Below are 19169 nucleotides of genomic sequence, written 5' to 3' on the forward strand. Positions count from 1 at the left end.
GAGGGTCCCCTTTTCTTCACATGGTCAACCTTTTTTGGATCTATACTTCCATCCATCCCCCCATGGGACTTAATGCCTCCCAAACATCATACTGTTTCCTCCAAAAACATTTCAGTATAAATCTCTAAAAGATAAGATCTCTCTCCTTTAAAGAAAAACTGCAATATTGGGACTTCCCTGCCAGTCCATTGAGGAAGACTCCGTGCTTCCAATACAGGGGGCTGGGGTTCAATCGCTGGTCATGGAACTAGATCTAACATGCCACAACTAAGACCCAGTGTGGTGAAATAAATTAAGAAAAAAAAATTTTTTTTAAGAAGCTGCAATACTCTAGCACGCTTAAGGAATTATTAATGTCTTTTGAGGAATTCCGTGGTGGTCCGGTGGTTAGGACTCGGTGCTTTCACTGCTGTGGGCCTGGGTTCAATCCCTGCTTGGGGAACTGAAATCCAAGTTGTGTGGTGTGTGCAAAAACAAACACACACACAAAACCCCCCAAAATACAAGAAACCACTTCTGGGGACTTCCTGGAGGTCTAACAGTTAAGAATCTGCGCTTCCATTGCAAGGAGCATGGATTTGATCTCTGGTCTCTGCTCAGGGAACTGAGATCTCACATGCCTCATGTCATGGCCAAAAAAAAAAAAAAAATTAAAAAATGTCTTTTGAAATATATGGGATTACCTATTACTTATATTTTCTAAATGGGTAGTTGCCTGCAAGCAGTAATGCTACCGGGTAGATGCAGGCAGCTCTGGCTGAACCTTTATTAGGAATGTTCCCACGGTCTGCTAGACAGTTCCAAGGACATTAGATAGGATGGATTCTCCTGGAAGAAGGCAGCCCCTCCACTTGCCCCAGGCCCATCTTCCCCTAAGGCTGGAGCAATCCTCCTCCTCCCCCTCTGCCCCATTGCAGGGCTCTCCCTTCAGGCACCTGGCCTGTCCCACTCCTCGCCCCACCCAGGATTCTCTTTTCAAATCCCCCTTGGTGTGTTTCTCCTTCAAATAGGCCAATGTTTTGATCATTATTCTGTTTTAGAGATTAGAAAACTAGCTCTAGGCAGAATTTTTCCTAATATTTTGATTATTTCATTTCTAGGTGTGGCTTCAGTAGAAGGAATTACTTCTTTAGGGCAAAGATGTTTTGTGAATTTTATGGCTGTTTTCTGCTCTATCCCTAGAGGCTGGGTTAGGTGGGGAGCTGAGAAGGGTTTTATCTGAAATCCTTTCTCAACCATACCTAACCCCTCACTCTAGGTGATATGCGCATATCAGGGCTGAATCGCCTTAGGGAAGGAGCTGGCTTATCCACACCCAGGGCTGCCCCACCCATCTGAGAGAGGAGATTTTGTTAACTATTTGCTGTTCAGCAGCTCAGTGGTGTCTGACTCTTAGAGACCCCATGGACTGCATGCCCGGCTTCCCCGTCCTTCACCATCTCCCAGAGCTTGCTCAAACTCGTCCATTGAGTCGGTGATGCCATCCAATCATCTCATCCTCTGTCATCCTCTGTAGTTAACTATTAGGTTGGTGAAAATGTAATTGCAGTTTCTGACCATTAATTTGCAATCATTGTAACTAAGCTCAAACACATCTTTATTAATCAAAATAGGAACCATTACCATCAACACAGGTTTGCCAATGAGAAAAAAATTTGCTTATTCCTGTAGCTTAAAACTCCGTGCCTCAGGATTCAAGGAACTCTTGGAAAGCATTCTCTGCCTCCTGCTGGTTGTGGAAGCATTTTCCCTACAAAAGGTGGTCGAGATGCTTGAAGAAGTGATAGTTGGTTGGCAAGAGTTCAGGTGAATATAGAGAATGAGGCAAAACCGCATAGCCCAGTTCTTTCAGCTTCTGAAGCGTTGGTTGTGGGACTGTGGTTGGGCGTTGTCATGGAGAACAATTGGGCCCCTCCTGTTGACCAATGGCAACCCACTCCAGTATTCTTGCCTAGAGAATTCCATGGGCAGAGGAGCCTGGTGGGTCCCAAGGGGTCCCAAAGAGTCAGACATGACTGAGTGACAGACATGTTGCCCAAAGCTGGCTGCAGGCGTTGCAGTTTTGGGTGCATCTCATCGATTTGCTGAGCATGCTTCTCAGATGTAATGGTTGGGATTCAGAAAGCTGTAGTGGATCAGTCGGGCAGCAGACCACCAAACAGTGACCATGACCATAAACCTGGCTAGGTTCAAATCCCAGCTCTCTCACCTACTAGCTCTGTGACCTTGGGCAGGTCCCTTGGTCCCAGTTTTCTCAGCTGTGAAGTGGGGATATAGTCATACCTGCTTCAGGGGTTGCTAATCTGACCAGTAGTAAAAGTTTCTATGAAGTTTGGCTGGATTATGACTGGTTGCAGCCCTCATTTGGGGAGTCAAATAGAAATGCATTTGGCTCCTCCTGGAGCCTGTTTTCTCCTGTGCAAGAATCTCCAAGTGGGTGATGATGCTGGATCCTTAAATGTGATGGGAATTCTTCCTGGAACTAAAGAATATAAGACCTCCTGTCTGGATACCTGACTAAGTAACAGCAGGTGTTCAACACCAAGGTCCTTACTTAGAGCCTGGTTAGGGACTCTCCAAGGGTGGGGACGAAGAGCTACAGACTCTGGATCTTGGTGACCCTAAACCCTTCCTCTTCTGCAGATTCTGTTTGATGATTAATTCACAATCTGAATACAGCCGGAAGGAGAGGGTGTCTGGAGAATACCGTAGGCGTGGATGGGAGGAGCTGGCTTGTTGTCAGTTGGGGTCCCAGCAGCTGGGAGGAGGGGGCGGGACAGTGAGAAGGGAGGGGCCGGCCGAGACCGCGGAGTCAGAAAGAGTAAATGAGGGCCGGTGGGTGGTTCTGGGTTTTAAGAAGGAAGGGCAGGAGTATGAAAAAGGCGGAGGAGGCAATCAGGGCGTGGAGCAAGGTGATGGCCTGCTGGGGAGGAGCAGTGGCCGAGATGCAGGGTAGGACTCAGCCGGGGCTCTGCGCGGCTGGGAGGGGGCTGGCTGCCTGGGGCTGTGGTACAAGTAGGGGAGAGTGGAGGGGATGGGAGTCTGGCGGGACGACTTGGGAGTCTGGGGACTTAAGGATAGGGCTGGGAGGCGGCTGATGGGGTTTGGGGGGGGTGTGTGTGTGACAGTCTTGGGGTGTGGCTGGAGGTCATGGACCCTCTGGCGTCTTGACACCGGGTCTCCAGCAGCCGCAGCCTGGCCTGGCGAGGACGACCTGTGGGCCTCAGGGGACCTGCCCGCCAGGGTCGCCACTCCGGACCCGAAACCCGAGGAGGTGCTGGACCTGAGCCGACTGCCAAACGAGCTGCTCCAGAAGGTGCTGAGCTACCTGCCCCCGAGCACGCTGCTCCGGCACTGCCGCCAGGTGTGCCGGCGCTGGCGAGACGTGGTGGACGACTGGGACCTGTGGCGGAGCATCCTGCCCTGGAAACACCCCGACCTATGGCCCGTCATCCGCACCTGCCTGCCCCCTGCTGACGATCCCGGGCCCTGCAACCTGGGCCGCTTCTGCGAGCGCAGACCCATAGGACGCAACCTCCTCCGGAACCCTCGTGGCCTAGGTGGGGAGCCCAGGAAAGGGGTCCTCGTGGGAGTGGGAGGGAGGATGTGGTAGCCTTGTATTTGGTGGGGGCGCGGCAGGGGACCATAGGGGAGACCCATGGGACTTTAACTGAGCTCACAGGTGGACGACGAACCTGAGCACAAGTCTTTTTTACTTCACAGGTGGCTTCCAAAAACATAGCTTAGGGATGCACCGCATGATGGAGGGAACCTGTAGAGGCATTCCTGAAGTCTTTTCTCCCTTCTGCCACAGTCCTGGTAACAAGTAAATGTCCCTCCCTATTCCCCAAGGTATGACCTAAATCAAACCCCTTAAGATTATACCGTGGAAGTGAGAAATAGATTTAAAGGACTAGATCTGATAGACAGAGTGCCTGATGAACTATGAACAGAGGTTCACGACACTGTACAGGAGACAAGGATCAAGACCATCCCCACGGAAAAGAAATGCAAAAAAGCAAAATGGCTGTCTGGAGAGGCCTTACAAACAGCTGTGAAAAGAAGAGAAGCAAAAAGCAAAGGAGAAAAGGAAAGATATTCTCATTTGAATTCAGAGTTCCAAAGAATAGCAAGGAGAGATAAGAAAGCCTTCCTCAGCAACCAATGCAAAGAAATAGAGGAAAACAACAGAATGGGAAAGACTAGAGATCTCTTCAAGAAAATTAGAGATACCAAGGGAACATTTCATGCAAACATGGGCTCGATAAAGGACAGAAATGGTATGGACCTAACAGAAGCAGAAGATATTAAGAAGAGGTGGCAAGAATACACAGAAGAACTGTACAAAAAAGATCTTCACGACCCAGATAATCTCGATGGTGTGATCACTTATCTAGAGCCAGACATCCTGGAATGTGAAGTCAAGTGGGCCTTTGAAAGCATCACTACAAACAAAGCTAGTGGAGATGATGGAATTCCAGTTGAGCTATTTCAAATCCTGAAAGATGATGCTGTGAAAGTGCTGCACTCAATATGTCAGCAAATTTGGAAAACTCAGCAGTGGCCACAGAACTGGAAAAGGTCAGTTTTCATTCCAATCCCAAAGAAAGGCAATGCCAAAGAATGCTCGAACTACCACACAATTGCACTCATCTCACACGCTAGTAAAGTAACGCTCAAAATTCTCCAAGCCAGGCTTCAGCAATACATGAACCTTGAACTTCCAGATGTTCAGGCTGGTCTTAGAAAAGGCAGAGAAACAAGAGATCAAATTGCCAACATCCATGGATCATCGAAAAAGCAAGAGAGTTCCAGAAAAACATCTATTTCTGCTTTATTGATTATGCCAAAGCCTTTGACTATGTGGATCACAATAAACTATGGAAAATTCTGAAAGAGATGGGAATACCAGACCACCTGACCTGTCTCTTGAGAAACCTGTATGCAGGTCAGGAAGCAACAGTTAGAACTGGACATGGAACAACAGACTGGTTCCAAATAGGAAAAGGAGTACGTCAAGGCTGTATATTATCACCCTGCTTATTTAACTTCTATGCAGAGTACATCATGAGAAACGCTGGGTCGGAAGAAGCACAAGCTAGAATCAAGATTGCTGGAAGAAATATCAATAACCTCAGATAGGCAGATGACACCACACTTATGGCAGAAAGCAACAAAGAACTAAAGAGCCTCTTGATGAAAGTGAAAGAGGAGAGTGAAAAAGTTGGCTTAAAGCTCAACGTTCAGAAAACTAAGATCATGGCATCTGGTCCCATCACTTCATGGCAAATAGATGGGGAAACAGTGGAAACAGTGTCAGACTTTATTTTGGGGGGCTCCAAAATCACTGCTGATGGTGATTGCAGCCATGAAATTAAAAGACGCTTACTCCTTGGAAGGAAGGTTATGACCAACCTAGATAGCATATTTAAAAGCAGAGACATTACTTTGCCAACAAAAGTCCGTCTAGTCAAGGCTATGGTTTTTCCAGTGGTCATGTATGGATGTGAGAGTTGGACGATGAAGAAAGCTGAGCACCAAAGAATTGATGCTTTTGACCTGCGGTGTTGGAGAAGACTCTTGAGAGTCCCTTGGACTGCAAGGAGATCCAACCAGTCCATCCTAAAGGAGATCAGTCCTGGGTGTTCATTGGAAGGGCTGATGTTGAAGCTGAAACTCCAGTACTTTGGCCATCTCATGCGAAGAGCTGACTCATTGAAAAAGACCTTAATGCTGGGAAGGATTGGGGGCAGCAGGAGAAGGGGACGACAGAGGATGAGATGGTTGGATGGCATCACTGACTCGATGGACATGGGTTTGGGTAAACTCCGGGAGTTGGTGATGGACAGGGAGGCCTGGTGTGCTGCAATTCATGGGGTCGCAAAGAGTCAGACACGACTGAATGACTGAACTGAACTGAACCCCTAGGACCAGGGCGGTGGTGAGAACTTGCCTGTTCTTGACTTTTCTCGGTTTTTCTTAGGTGGTTCTACAGAAGGAAGTATTGTACCTAGAGGAAGAGGGACTATGGCCAGAACTCCTGGACAGTGTAAAGATTGAGATTTCTGTCTCTGCCTGGTGAGCGTGATTATAAAAACAGCCTTTGGCTAAGTGCTGACCTTGACATGAGTGATGTCATTTAGGCCTCCTAACAACCCCTTGGGCTTCCCAAGTGGCTCAGTGGTAAACAATCTGCCTGCAATGCAGGAGACCTGGGTTTGATCCCTGAGTCAGGAAGATCCCCTGGGGAAGGAAAAGTAAAGTTAAAGTGTTAGTTGCTCAGTTGTCCGACTCTATGTGACACCATGGACTGAAGCCCACCAAGACTGTAGCCTCTCCATGGAATTCTCCAGGCAAGAATACGGGAGTGGGTTGCCATGCCCTTCTCCAGAGGATCTTCCTGCCCCAGGGATCGAACCTGGGTCTCCTGCATTGCCGTCAGATTCTGTACCATCTGAGCCACCTGTGAAGCCCATGTGGAGAAGGAAATGACAGCCTAATCCGGTATTCTTGCCTTGGAAATCCCATGGACAGAGGAGCCTGGTGGGCCACAGTCCATGGGGTCGAAAAGAATCGGACACAACTTCAGCGACTAAACAACAACCTCTTAAGATGAAGGAATACTAATGACTTTACCACTCTCATGGCCTTAGTACTTAGCTGAGTTCACTCTCTGAACCCTCCCTTAACCCCCAAAGGAAACTAGATTGGAAAATGCCTAATTGGATTCAACACAGATTCAACACATTCAATTAAGTCAAGAACAGAATGTTAAAAAAAAAGAACAGGAAGTTGCCAGCAAACACCACCCTCAGTACCCCTCATGCCCCATTCCCAACACTTCCAACCCAAAGGTAGCACCATCCTGAATTCTGTTACCATAGATCAGTTTTATCCATTGTGATACTATATATATATACATATATATTAATAAATATATTAATACATTAATGTATATATGGTGTCATACATAGTGTGGATCTGGCTTCTTTCAATAACATATTTGTAAATTCATCAATAATTGTCTATAACTACAATTAGTTTACTTTCATGACTGTATAATATCTCATTGAATATACTATAATGTATCCATTTACCACCAATGGACATTAGACATTTTCTTTGAATGTTGCTGGGTATCTCTTCATCGTTTACTTAGATTCTCCTGGATGCTTTTAAAAGACTAAGAAAATTATACCTTAAATCATTACCACTGTTTAGTTTAGTTCCGTTCATTCGCTCAGTTGTGTCCGACTCTTTGCGACCCCATGAACTGCAGCATGCCAGGCCTCCCTGTCCATCACCACCAACTCCCGGAGTTTACCCAAACTCATGTCCGTTGAGTCGGTGATGCCATCCAGCCATTTCATCCTCTGTCGTCCTCTTCTCCCGCCTTCAATCTTTCCCAGCATCAGGGTCTTTTCAAATGAGTCAGCTCTTCGCATTAGGTGGCCAGAGTATTTCAACTTCAACATCAGTCCTTCCAATGAACACCCAGGACTGATCTCCTTTAGGATGGACTGGTTGGATCTCCTTGCAGTCCAAGGGACTCTCAAGAGTCTTCTCCAACACCACAGTTCAAAAGCATCAATTCTTCGGTGCTCAGCTTTCCTTATAGTTCAACTCTCACATCCATACGGAAAAACCATAGCCTTGACTAAATGGACCTTCGTTGACAAAGTAATGTCTCTGCTTTTTAAAATGCTGTCTAGAGTGGCCATAACTTTCCTTCCAAGGAGTAAGCGTCCTTTAATTTCATGGCTGCAATCACCATCTGCAGTGATTTGGGAGCCCCCCAAAATAAAGTCAGCCACTGTTTCCATTGTTTCCCCATCTACTTGCCATGAAGTGATGGGACCAGATGCCATGATCTTAGTTTTCTGAATGTTGAGCTTTAAGCCAGCTTTTGGAGAAGGCAATGGCAACCCACTCCAGTACTCTAGCCTGGAAAATCCCATGGACGGAGGAGCCTGGTAGGCTGCAGTCCATGGGGTCGCACAGAGTCGGACACGACTGAAGCGACTTAGCAGCAGCAGCAGCAGCAAGCCAACTTTTTCACTCTCCTCTTTCACTTTCATCAAGAGGTTCGTTAGTTTCTTCTTCACTTTCTGCCATAAGGGTGGTGTCATCTGCATATCTGAGGTTATTGATATTTCTTCCAGCAATCTTGATTCTAGCTTGTGCTTCTTCCAGCCCAGCGTTTCTCATGATGTACTCTGCATATAAGTTAAATAAGCAGGGTGATAATATTTAGCCTTGATGTACTCCTTTCCTTATCTGGAACCAGTCTGTTGTTCCATGTCCAGTTCTAACTATTGCTTCCTGACCTGCATACAGGTTTCTCAAGAGACAGGTCAGGTGGTCTGGTATTCCCATCTCTTTCAGAATTTTCCACAGTTTATTGTGATCCACACAGTCAAAGGCTTTGGCATAGTCAGTAAAGCAGAAATAGATGTTTTTTTGGAACTCTCTTGCCTTTTCGATGATCCATCGGATGTTGGCAATTTGATCTCTTGTTCCTCTGCCTTTTCTAAGACCAGCTTGAACATCTGGAAGTTCACGGTTCACGTATTGCTGAAGCCTGGCTTGGAGAATTTTGAGCATTACTTTACTAGAGTGTGAGATGAGTGCAATTGTGCAGTAGTTGAGCATTCTTTGGCATTGCTTTTCTTTGGGATTGGAATGAAAAGTGACCTTTTCCAGTTCTGTGGCCACGGCTGAGTTTTCCAAATTTGCTGACATATTGAGTGCAGCACTTTCACAGCATCATCTTTTAGGATTTGAAATAGCTCAACATCTTTGCCACCAATGAAACATAGAAAAATAATGTGGGAGGAGGCACCTTGAAGAGCATGGCTCTAGGTCATTCTTTTTTTTAATTTTTATTTATTTTTAATTGAGGATAATTCATTTAGACTAAAAAGTGCGTCCTTTGAAGGACTTTTTACTTTGTATGTGAGTCATTAGATGGTTATATTAGAGGACTCATCTGATGTGAAAATACAACATTGTCTGAATTATCACACAATTATCTCCCTGCAAAGTAGTTTTAAAAATCAAGAGCCATTTGGCTTTGCAGCATCAGCTTTTCATCATAGAAACTTCAGAATCATATAAATTAATTTAATGTAGTAAACAAACATGGGGCTATTTGCTAATGTGAATACTTTAATAGCTTATGGGAACATCTGACAAGTCAGTGATGAGAATTACAAGGGGCTTCTATTAGTCTTACTGACCGATAAATTTGATGACAAAATCCAGTGATCGGTTAAATTGCCCCCAGTAGTTATTGCCCTCAGTAGTGATAGTGTTACTAAAGAGTTTTGCAGCAAAAACTAAGCTAGAAATAAAACAATAACTTTTAATTTTGATTGCAAGACAGACATTAGGTAACAGTACATTTGAACTGGTACAATGTGTCTTTCAGGTGTGGCCCAGACTGTCTGCTACTGTTGTCATTTTCTTCTCTTCTGAGCTTGGTGATGCTTGTCTTAGTTTAAATCAAGTGCTAGAAATAGCCATCAGAGTCCATTCAGGTGGAGAATGAGAGGTGTGAATCCATGAATTAATATCTCTCAGTTTATCAGTGCATGGATTAGGCAATAATATCTGATAAGTTTCTTTCTATGGTGGCTGCAAAGAATCATTTTTTAATGTCCTTTCCAATAAGCAAAATCTTTGGATTGTAATCCATGATCCTTCCCATCTCCTGGGAGCTCTTTGTAAAAGTAGTTCCCAATTTTTTAAAAGTATCTCAATAATGTAACATGGTTCCTTTGAGTCATCTTGGGTGAAAATTTTCAAAATATTGTTTTCCCCATAAAACTACTTTCTCAGATGTCCAATGTACATGATGAAGTGTCAGCAGTTAGGTTTCAATAGACACTAATGTTTGGTCTGGTTTTGTTTTATTAGAGCTAAACCATATTCCTGTGCTGGAGTCAAAATTCCTCCTTTTTGTTGCTGTCTGTTTCTCTTCATTAGTAGCAATTTCTTGAACCCGTAGGAAAAAACCTTTTATTGGGTTAGCAGGGTTAATGGAGAAAAGTGGACATTTTCACAGCTGGACAGAATAAATATTTAAAGCTGCCTGTTTGGCTGCAGCATCATCAAGTGATTCCTTTTAGCTTCCATAGTGTCAGATTTGGAATGCCCTGGTGTTTTAATAATTGATAACTGCTTTGGCAGTTGTATAGTAGCTATATAGCAATTAACAACTTGTCAATCGGTTTTCTATTTTTTTTTTTTGTAGGTTGCTCTGAAGATGTTAAAAACTTTATTGTTGGGATTTCTCTGGTGATCCAGAGACTCCACATGCCCAATGCAGGGGGCTGGGTTCGATCCCTGGTCAGGGAACCAGATCCCACATACTGCAGTGAAGATCGAAAATCCCAATTGCCAAAACCCAGATTGGGCACAATCAAATAAATAATTTTTTTAAAGTACTCATTGTTTTCATGGCATTCCAAAGTTGTGTACCACTCCAAAAACATAATGACTGTCAGGATAAATATTTGTTACCTGATCTTTAATTGACAAGCTAAAAAATTAAGGCAATTAATTTGGCATGTCGTGCTCCCTTTGTTTCTCGTAAATAAGAGCTTTCAAATTATGTCCACTGTGGGTGTCATTGCATATCCAGCTCAATAATGTCCCTGCTCATCCTTTCCTTAGGACCCATCCATAAAACTAATTATATCAGTATTATCAATAGGGGTTTCTTATGTTAACAGGTCATTCCTGGGAGCAAGAAGTTAATCCAATCTGTTAACAAAATGCAATCATTTTTTTTTTTCTTGTTGTGATGCTGGAAGTTGCAAGACTAGAGTAGATCAAGCCAGAGTAGTACTGGAAATTATCTGGCCACCCAGTGGTTAGTTTTTGGTGCTTTCACTGTGGGGCATCCAGGTCTGATCCCTGGTCAGAGAACTAAGATCCTGTAAGCTATACCACGTGGCCAAAAAAAACAAAACAAAACAAACCCACAAAAACCAAGGCATTAAAGCAACAATTTGGCCTTAGAGCACAGAATGAAGCAGGGCAAAGGCTAATAGAGTTTTGCCAAGAGAACGCATTGTTCATAGCAAACACCCTCTTCCAACAACACAAGAGAAGACTCTACACATGGACATCACCAGATGGTCAACACCGAAATCAGATTGATTATATTCTTTGCAGCCAAAAATGGAGAAGCTCTATACAGTCAGCAAAAACAAGACCGGGAGCTGACTGTGGCTCAGATCATGAACTCCTTATTGCCAAATTCAGACTTAAATTGAAGAAAGTAGGGAAAACCACTAGACCATTTAGGTATGACCTAAATCAAATCCCTTATGATTATATAGTGGAAGTGAGAAATAGATTTAAGGGACTAGATCTGATAGACAGAGTGCCTGATGAACTATGGACAGAGGTTCGTGACATTGTACAGGAGATAGGGATCAAGACCATCCCGATGGAAAAGAAATGCAAAGAAGCAAAATGGCTGCCTGAGGAGGCCTTACAAATAGCTGTGAAAAGAAGAGAAGCGAAAAGCAAAGGAGAAAAGGAAAGATATTCCCATCTGAATGCAGAGTTCCAAAGAATAGCAAGGAGAGATAAGAAAGCCTTCCTCAGCGATCAACGCAAAAAAATAGAGGAAAACAACAGAATGGGAAAGACTAGAGATCTCTTCAAGAAAATTAGAGATACCAAGGGAACATTTCATGCAAACATGGGCTCGATAAAGGACAGAAATGGTATGGACCTAACAGAAGCAGAAGATATTAAGAAGAGGTGGCAAGAATACCCAGAAGGACTGTACAAAAAAGATCTTCACGACCTAGATAACCACGATGGTGTGATCACTCACCTAGAGCCAGACATCCTGGAATGTGAAGTCAAGTGGGCCTTTGAAAGCATCACTACGAACAAAGCTAGTGGAGATGATGGAATTCCAGTTGAGCTATTTCAAATCCTGAAAGACGATGCTGTGAAAGTGCTGCACTCAATATGCCAGCAAATTTGGAAAACTCAGCAGTGGCCACAGGACTGGAAAAGGTCACTTTTCATTCCAATTCCAAAGAGAGACAATGCCAAAGAATGCTCGAACTACCGCACAATTGCACTCATCTCACACGCTAGTAAAGTAATGCTCAAAATTCTCCAAGCCAGGCTTCAGCAATACGTGAACCGTGAACTTCCAGATGTTCAAGCTGGTTTTAGAAAAGGCAGAAGAACCAGAGATCAAATTGCCAACATCCAATGGATCATCGAAAAGGCAAGAGAGTTCCAGAAAAACATCTATTTCTGCTTTACTGACTATGCCAAAGCCTTTGACTGTGTGGATCACAATAAACTGTGGAAAATTCTGAAAGAGATGGGAATACCAGACCACCTGACCTGTCTCTTGAGAAGCCTGTATGCAGGTCAGGAAGCAACAGTTAGAACTGGACATGGAACAAGACTGGTTCCAAATAGGAAAAGGAGTACATCAAGGCTGTATATTATCACCCTGCTTATTTAACTTATATGCAGAGTACATCATGAGAAATGCTGGGCTGGAGGAAACAAGCTAGAATCAAGATTGCTGGAAGAAATATCAATAACCTCAGATATGCAGATGACACCACCCTTATGGCAGAAAATGAAGAGGAACTAAAAAGCCTCTTGATGAAAGTGAAAGAGGAGAGTGAAAAAGTTGGCTTAAAGCTCAACGTTCAGAAAACTAAGATCATGGCATCTGGTCCCATCACTTCATGGCAAATAGATGGGGAAACAGTGGAAACAGTGTCAGGCTTTATTTTTCTGGGCTCCAAAATCACTGCTGATGGTGATTGCAGCCATGAAATTAAAAGACGCTTACTCCTTGGAAGGAAAGTTATGACCAATCCAGACAGCATTGTAAAAAGCAGAGACATTACTTTGTCAAGAAAGGTCCATTTAGTCAAGGTATGGTTTTTCCAGTAGTCATGTATGGATGTGAGAGTTGAACTATAAGGAAAGCTGAGTGCCGAAGAACTGATGCTTTTGAACTGTGGTGTTGGAGAAGACTCTTGAGAGTCCCTTGGACTGCAAGGAGATCCAACCAGTCCATCCTAAAGGAGATCAGTCCTTGATGTTCATTGGAAGGACTGATATTGAAGCTGAAACTCCAATACTTTGGCCACTTCATGCAAAGAGTTGACTCATTGGAAAAGACCCTGATGCTGGGAAGGATTGGAGGCAGGAGGAGAAAGGGACGGCAGAGGATCAGATGGCTGGATGGCATCACCGACTCAATGGATATGAGTTTGGGTAAACTCTGGGAGTTGGTGATGGACAGGGAAGCCTGGTGTGCTGTGATTCATGGGGTCGCAGAGTCGGACACGACTGAGCGACTGAACTGAACTGGAAACAACAATACTTCATAAGAAGTCTGTTGGCTTGTAGAATTGTGTGGCGTGTTTTGAAAGTATAGAAGAGACCCAACTGACTGTGAGACATAGTTAAAGGAGACCCCATTACTACTTTTTCGGTAGCCTTCCATAAGAGAGTCGTTTCTGAAATAACCATCACACAAAGTGAAAGTCCCTTTGCTACCAAGTCTAGTTTAGTTTTGTAGCATAAAAGCAAGTCATCGACAAGCATTTTTGTAAAAGCATCGGAGTAACACAATAACTATATACGAGGGCAAAAGACTTACGCATGGTTTAAGACCTGATAACAATGCAATAGTCAAATTTGGCTATTTCTGTGACATACAAATTTTAAGATATTTAATAATATCTGGAAGCATGACTGCATCATGGCATACTTAAAATTTGGGGAACTTCATATAATTTCTATAACATTTGTATTAATAAATGTCCGACAACATTGTCCATGTCACATTTGGCTCCATATTAACTCCCTTAGTCTGAGTACAACCTGATGAAGGGGTTCTGGAGAATATGAGGGGCGGGGCCAGAGGGGTTGGCTAGTAGGTTGGTTCAAGGCCGAGGGAGGAGGGGGCCTGACAGTGAGAAGGGCGTGGAGGGGTAGAGATTGGATAATCAGTGGGAAGGTGGGGCAGGGGGCGGGCCGGGTGGGCGGTACTAGTATTAGGGAGGGGCGGGCCTATAAAAAGGGCAGACTTGGCGATGGAGGCACAGAAAACAAGCTGAGAGGCTAGCCCACCAGTACTGGCTGAGATGCAGGGTATGATTCTGGGGTCTGCGAGGCCACGGGGGTGGGCTGAGTCGGGGTCGGCTGCACTGCGCTGTGCTGTGCTGCCTGTGGAGGAGAGGGCCTGAAGTAGTCTGCAAAGCATGAGTTGAGAGTTTGGAGACTTGAAGATGGGGCTGGTGGGGGTGGTGAGGATGGAGAGGCAGTTGACAGGGTTTGGAGATGGCACTCTTGGAGTGCAGCTGTGGGGGCTGGCCGTCGGAGCTGCAGGTCCCTGACGTTTGGACACTGACTCTCCCTCAGCGGCAATCAAGCCTGGAGAGGAGACCATGTGTACCTCAGCTTCCAGAAACTGGCCAGTCAGTGTTTGCGCTCTGGAGCCCGAACCCCAGGAGGCTCCAGGTCCGAACCAACTGCCCATCGAGATGCTCCGGAAGGTGCTGAGCTACCTGTCCCCACGCATGCTGCTCCGGCACTGCCGCCGGGTGTGCCGGCGCTGGCGAGAGGTGGTGGACGACTGGGAGCTGTGGCGGAGCATCCTGCCCTGGAAACACCCCGACCTGTGGCCCGTCATCCGCACCTGCCTGCCCCCTGCTGACGACCCCGGGCCCTGCATCCTCGGCCGCTTCTGCGAGCGCAGACCCATAGGACGCAACCTCCTCCGGAACCCTCGTGGCCTAGGTGGGGAGCCCAGGAAAGGGGTCTTACTCCAGGGAGAAGGTGGGAGGGGCCAGACACATGGGGCGCTTGGACTCCGTGAACCGGGTGGAACTGGATCCCAAGAGAAGAGCAGGAGTTTCCCCAAGGGAAACCCCCGGGGAGACTTATCCCTGGGCAGGTGGGTTGGCAAGGAACTTGGGCACTAACTGTTTTCATTTAACAGGAGGCTTCCAGAAATGGACCGTGCTGAGCCGTGAAAATGACTGGGCGGAAGAGAAGGAAAACTTGGAGGTCATGCCGAGGGCCTATATGCAAACCAGCTTCCTGTCTTCCTACAGGTGAACGTCCCTCTTCCCCAAGGGCCAGGGCGGTTGTTGAGTACTTGCCTGGTTCTCATTGAGCTTTCCCCCTCTTTCCTAGGAGGTATCACAAGAAGCAGGTGCTGGACCTGGAGAAGGAGGGTCTGTGGCGCGAACTCCTGGATAGTGGAAACATTGAGATCTGTGTCTCTGACTGGTGAGTGTCACGACAAAAATGGCCCTTCGGCTAAGCACTGATCTTGGCTTGAAATTTTTTTAATTTCTAACTATATTTTTTGTAGGTACCTGTGTGGGGTTGGCACAGAACAGTATGAATGGCAAATCAGAAGAATATAAAAATATATGAATACGACATTAGGACAAAATTAATTCTCTGGGAGAAGTAGCATGGACTTCTATGTCTAAGAAGTGGGGTGATGGGAAGTCTCTGTAAAAAGAGATAACTGTGTATTTACACCAGTTATTACTCTTATTCTTAAATTTTTAATTTCTATCACCAAAAAAGCACGTATCTTGGTTGTGCAATGCAGTGAATTATTACAAAGTGAACACATTCATTTCAATCAAGAACAGAACATTGCTAGCAAACCCCACCCTCATCATCCCTCGTGCTCTGTCCCCCATCATTTCCAACCCAAGGGTAGTACCATCCTGAATTCTGTTGCCATAGATCAGTTTTGTTCATTTGGACATTTAATATATATGGAGTCATACAGTATAGAGTATGTATCTTCTTTTAAGCAATAACATGCTTGTAAATTTATCCATAATTGTATGGAGCTGCTGTTACTTTACTTTCACTGGTTTATAATATTCCATTACGGGAATATACCATAATTTATCCATTTACCACTGAAGGACACTGGATGTTCTGTGTTTGAATCTTGTTGGATATCCCATCACTAATTTATGTAGATTTCTCTATGTTGTGCTGTGCTCAGTCACTTCAGCTGTCACCCCATGGACTGTAGCCCACCAGGCTCCTCTGTCCATGGGATTCTCCAGGCAAGAATACTAGAGTGGAATGCCATGCTCTTCTCCAGTAGATTTCCCTGGATCTTTTTAAATGATTGAAAAGAAAATTGTATCTTAAAAACATCACCATTGTACACATTAGAAGTCACATCTTTTGCCACCAGTGGAACACAGAGTAAGAAATAATATAGGAGGAAGTACCTTGAAGAACATGGCTCTAGTTCATTACTTCTGAAATGAATGTGCATGCAGACTGGCTGGGGAGCTTCTTTAGTGTAGACTGATTCACTGGGGATGCAGAGGGGCCAAGCTCCAATGTGACACTGATGGTAGAAGTCCTGGGGACCACAGAACTATTTTGCACTTGCATGCATGAGAAGCCCATTCAGATGAAGCAGGTAGACCCGCAGCGAGATGGGAAGGCAAGTTTAACCTTCAGGTTTTCCCTTTTCCCACAGGCGGAACGACCGACAAGGAATTGACTGTATATATCAGCTAACTGTCCATCTTCTAGATGCCAACCAGGCCATCCTGGACCATTTTTCTCCACTGCCTTTTCCCATCCGGCGTGGTAGAAACAGTGTCTCTTCTCGGGTGAGTCTCTGCAGGGGTGTGGGAAAGGACAGTGGGGCTTATGATGATCTATGGCTGTTTAACAAATTGCCCTCAAATACAGTGACTTAATAACAACAGCACTCATTTTATCATGTTTCATGGTTTCTATGAGGAGGGCTCTGCTGGGAGTTTCTGGCTCCAGTCTCTCAGTTAGTTGTCTTCAGACACAGGCTGGAGCTAAAGGGCAGGGTGGGCTGTGCGTGTGTATACAGCAGCTGGTGGCTGGCCAGGCAGCTCTTGGTTTAGTCTCAGAGCCTGGCCATGGGATCCCCCTGCTTGCTCTAGCTGGGGCTTCCTCACAGCATGGCGGCTTCAGGGCAGTCAGCTGCTTCCTGGTTGCTCAGCGCTCCATGAGGCTTCTGGAGAAACCAGCAGAAGCTGCATTGCTTTTGTGACCCTGCCATGGAAGTCAGCTGGTGAAAGTCACTCAGCATCACTCCCACCACACTCTTGGTTACAAGCAAATCCACCCAGATTCAAGGGGATGGAAATTTTAGACTCCACCCCTGGGTGAGGAGTGGCATTGATTCTAGAAGGACGTGTGGAAGTAGAGACATTGTTGCAGTCATCTAGGGAAAATACCACCTGCCAGAAGCTCTCAACTCAGCTTTTGAAGGCACACCAAGAATTAACCTCTTTTTCTGTCTACAGGCCAGCCACGTGTTCTCTAACATCAAGAAAGGCGTTCGCTTTGTGTCTTTTGAATGCCACATCTGGGACTCGGAGTTCAGAAATGAGCAGTATGGAGTCTCTCTGATGAACTCCAGTGTCATCGTGCGGGTCTGTCAACCCTAATCAAGGGCTCTCCTTGAAGACTACCTGACCTTCCTTCCAGGAGCTGGGACCATTGGCTGAACCATCTCAGTATTCGGGGACTTGTAACTGCCTGGATTCTGGGAACCTCATGAATCCAGGCAAGGCTTCTACTGGGCCCTGTCTTTAAATTCTGGAAGCTACAAGAAGAAAGCTCTCCCATCAGATTTATTGGCTGCTGCTACTCTAAGACAACTCCTGTTCTACCACGTGGGGGTCCATGGGTGAACCCGTGAAATGCTGTAGCAGGACAAGGCTCCTCATCCTCCCCCCACGCCAGGCACCTCTGGTTCAGCCCACATGCCCTCTGCCCTTGTCTCCTCCTGGTTCTGCATCAGAAGCTTTATTAGTCCCATGTAGGAAGCCCTGTCCTCATGTCTGAACTAGAAGCTCATCCCCATGGCTGAGAAAGTTCCAGCCCCCATTGGTGGTGAGCTTAACCTCGTGGGGTTTCAAGACTGGGACCAGGACTCAGAGCAGAAAGTCAAACTACCTCAAAAACTGTTTGGAGACAGAGGGTTCTGCCCACCCTGTGAACAACGAAGTCATCCCCTGAGCCCAACCCTACCCTGGATTGATTGTATTGTATGTAAAATTACTTCGTAATTTTGAAATTTTTTTCAAATATGGAGAGAATAATTAAGGAACATCTTTCCAATCATAGGTAATACATATAATATAATTTTGCCAAAAGCGTCTCAGCTCTTTTTTAATAGAAATACATTGTTACTGCCTTGGTGACTACTTGGTTCAGAGTAAGGAGTTGTTTCAGTTGAGGAAAACCTGTGCAGAAGAAAACATCTAGAGAAGGTATTCTCCAGTGGAGAGAATGGAAGAGTCAGAACCCTATTTCCCAAGCTCTAAGGAAATCATGGGGTCAAAGGTTATCAATCAGCATTAAAAGACTTAGGCAGGTGGTGAACCTGGGCACAGTGTCACAGGGACACCACATTTGTGACATTCTGGCCACAAGGGTGAGAGAGAACCATGCAATGGCAGGATCCGGCTGTCCCCACCCCAGTCCAGGGGTCATGGCTGCCCCCTCCCTGCTGCAGGATCCCTAAGGAGCTCCAGGTCTCTGGATGGAAAGCAGATGAATCTGCTGCTGCCTTTGATGTGTCCACCCTGAACTGTCCCCCCACCTGCAGTAGAAGATGGGACACACCCTGAGGGGAGGGTATTTTTGTCAGTTTCATCCAAAGGGGAGTTGACAGGTTGAAACAGACCTAAAAGAGTTGTGACCACATGTAATGTGGGTCCTGAAGGAACCTGTGTGGTCCTTCCTCCTGATCTAATGAGCTCTATTGCTCTGGCATGGGTCATAGTTAGGACAATTTAGCTCTGGAGGATATTTTGGGGTCAACTGGAGGAATTTAGACATGAGGAATATGAGTCAGGCATTTAGAGAAAGTTAAAGGTGGAGACAATTGCCCTAAAGAAAAAGCAATCACTGGTCCAGTGGTTAAGAGTCTGCCTACCAATGCAGGGGACGTGGGTTCGATCCCTGGTCCAGGAAGATTCCAGATGCAGAGGAGCAACTAAATCCGTGGGCCACAACTACTGAGCACATGCTCTAAAACCTGTGCTTCACAACAAGAGAAGCCACCGTAATGAGAAGCCCATGTACCACATGGTCCAGAAAGATCCCACATGCCACGG

General features: G+C 45.6%; 2 protein-coding genes across 3 annotated transcripts; both read left to right on the forward strand.

Annotated features, from left to right (window-relative positions):
- Positions 1-1963: 1963 nt before the first annotated feature.
- LOC145515054 (F-box only protein 27-like) lies at positions 1964-10448 on the forward strand. 2 transcript variants are annotated; one of them, XM_081514480.1, is made up of 5 exons: positions 1964-2952; positions 3186-3560; positions 3724-3852; positions 5984-6078; positions 10256-10448. In XM_081514480.1, the coding sequence occupies exons 1-3, from the start codon at positions 2826-2828 to the stop codon at positions 3828-3830; spliced, it is 609 nt and encodes a 202-aa protein (XP_081370606.1). In that variant the 5' UTR covers positions 1964-2825; the 3' UTR covers positions 3831-3852; positions 5984-6078; positions 10256-10448. The 2 variants fall into 2 exon arrangements, with proteins under 2 accessions (XP_081370606.1, XP_081370607.1); XM_081514481.1 differs by having other exon boundaries at positions 3724-3826.
- Positions 10449-14092: 3644 nt separating this feature from the next.
- LOC145515053 (F-box only protein 27-like) lies at positions 14093-18203 on the forward strand. The gene is made up of 6 exons (XM_081514479.1): positions 14093-14160; positions 14431-14808; positions 15011-15125; positions 15208-15303; positions 16541-16676; positions 17349-18203. Exons 1-6 carry the CDS (start codon positions 14154-14156, stop codon positions 17490-17492), a joined length of 876 nt encoding a protein of 291 aa, XP_081370605.1. The 5' UTR covers positions 14093-14153; the 3' UTR covers positions 17493-18203.
- The last annotated feature ends 966 nt before the right edge of the window (positions 18204-19169 follow it).

The sequence above is a fragment of the Giraffa tippelskirchi genome, chromosome 7, assembly GCF_054371585.1.
Source record: "Giraffa tippelskirchi isolate mGirTip1 chromosome 7, T2T-mGirTip1v1.2.pri, whole genome shotgun sequence".
Lineage (NCBI taxonomy): Eukaryota > Metazoa > Chordata > Mammalia > Artiodactyla > Giraffidae > Giraffa > Giraffa tippelskirchi.

Bases quoted from the DNA above. Each gene is read 5' to 3' on its own strand.
- LOC145515054 (XM_081514481.1), top strand. From the start codon at position 2,826: ATGAGGGCCGGTGGGTGGTTCTGGGTTTTAAGAAGGAAGGGCAGGAGT. The intron at 3,561-3,723 runs GTGGGGAGCCCA...TTTACTTCACAG, and splicing joins CCGGAACCCTCGTGGCCTAG to GTGGCTTCCAAAAACATAGC. The intron at 3,827-5,983 runs GTAAATGTCCCT...GGTTTTTCTTAG, and splicing joins TGCCACAGTCCTGGTAACAA to GTGGTTCTACAGAAGGAAGT.
- LOC145515053 (XM_081514479.1), top strand. The intron at 15,304-16,540 runs GTGAGTGTCACG...CTTTTCCCACAG, and splicing joins GAGATCTGTGTCTCTGACTG to GCGGAACGACCGACAAGGAA. The intron at 16,677-17,348 runs GTGAGTCTCTGC...TTCTGTCTACAG, and splicing joins GAAACAGTGTCTCTTCTCGG to GCCAGCCACGTGTTCTCTAA.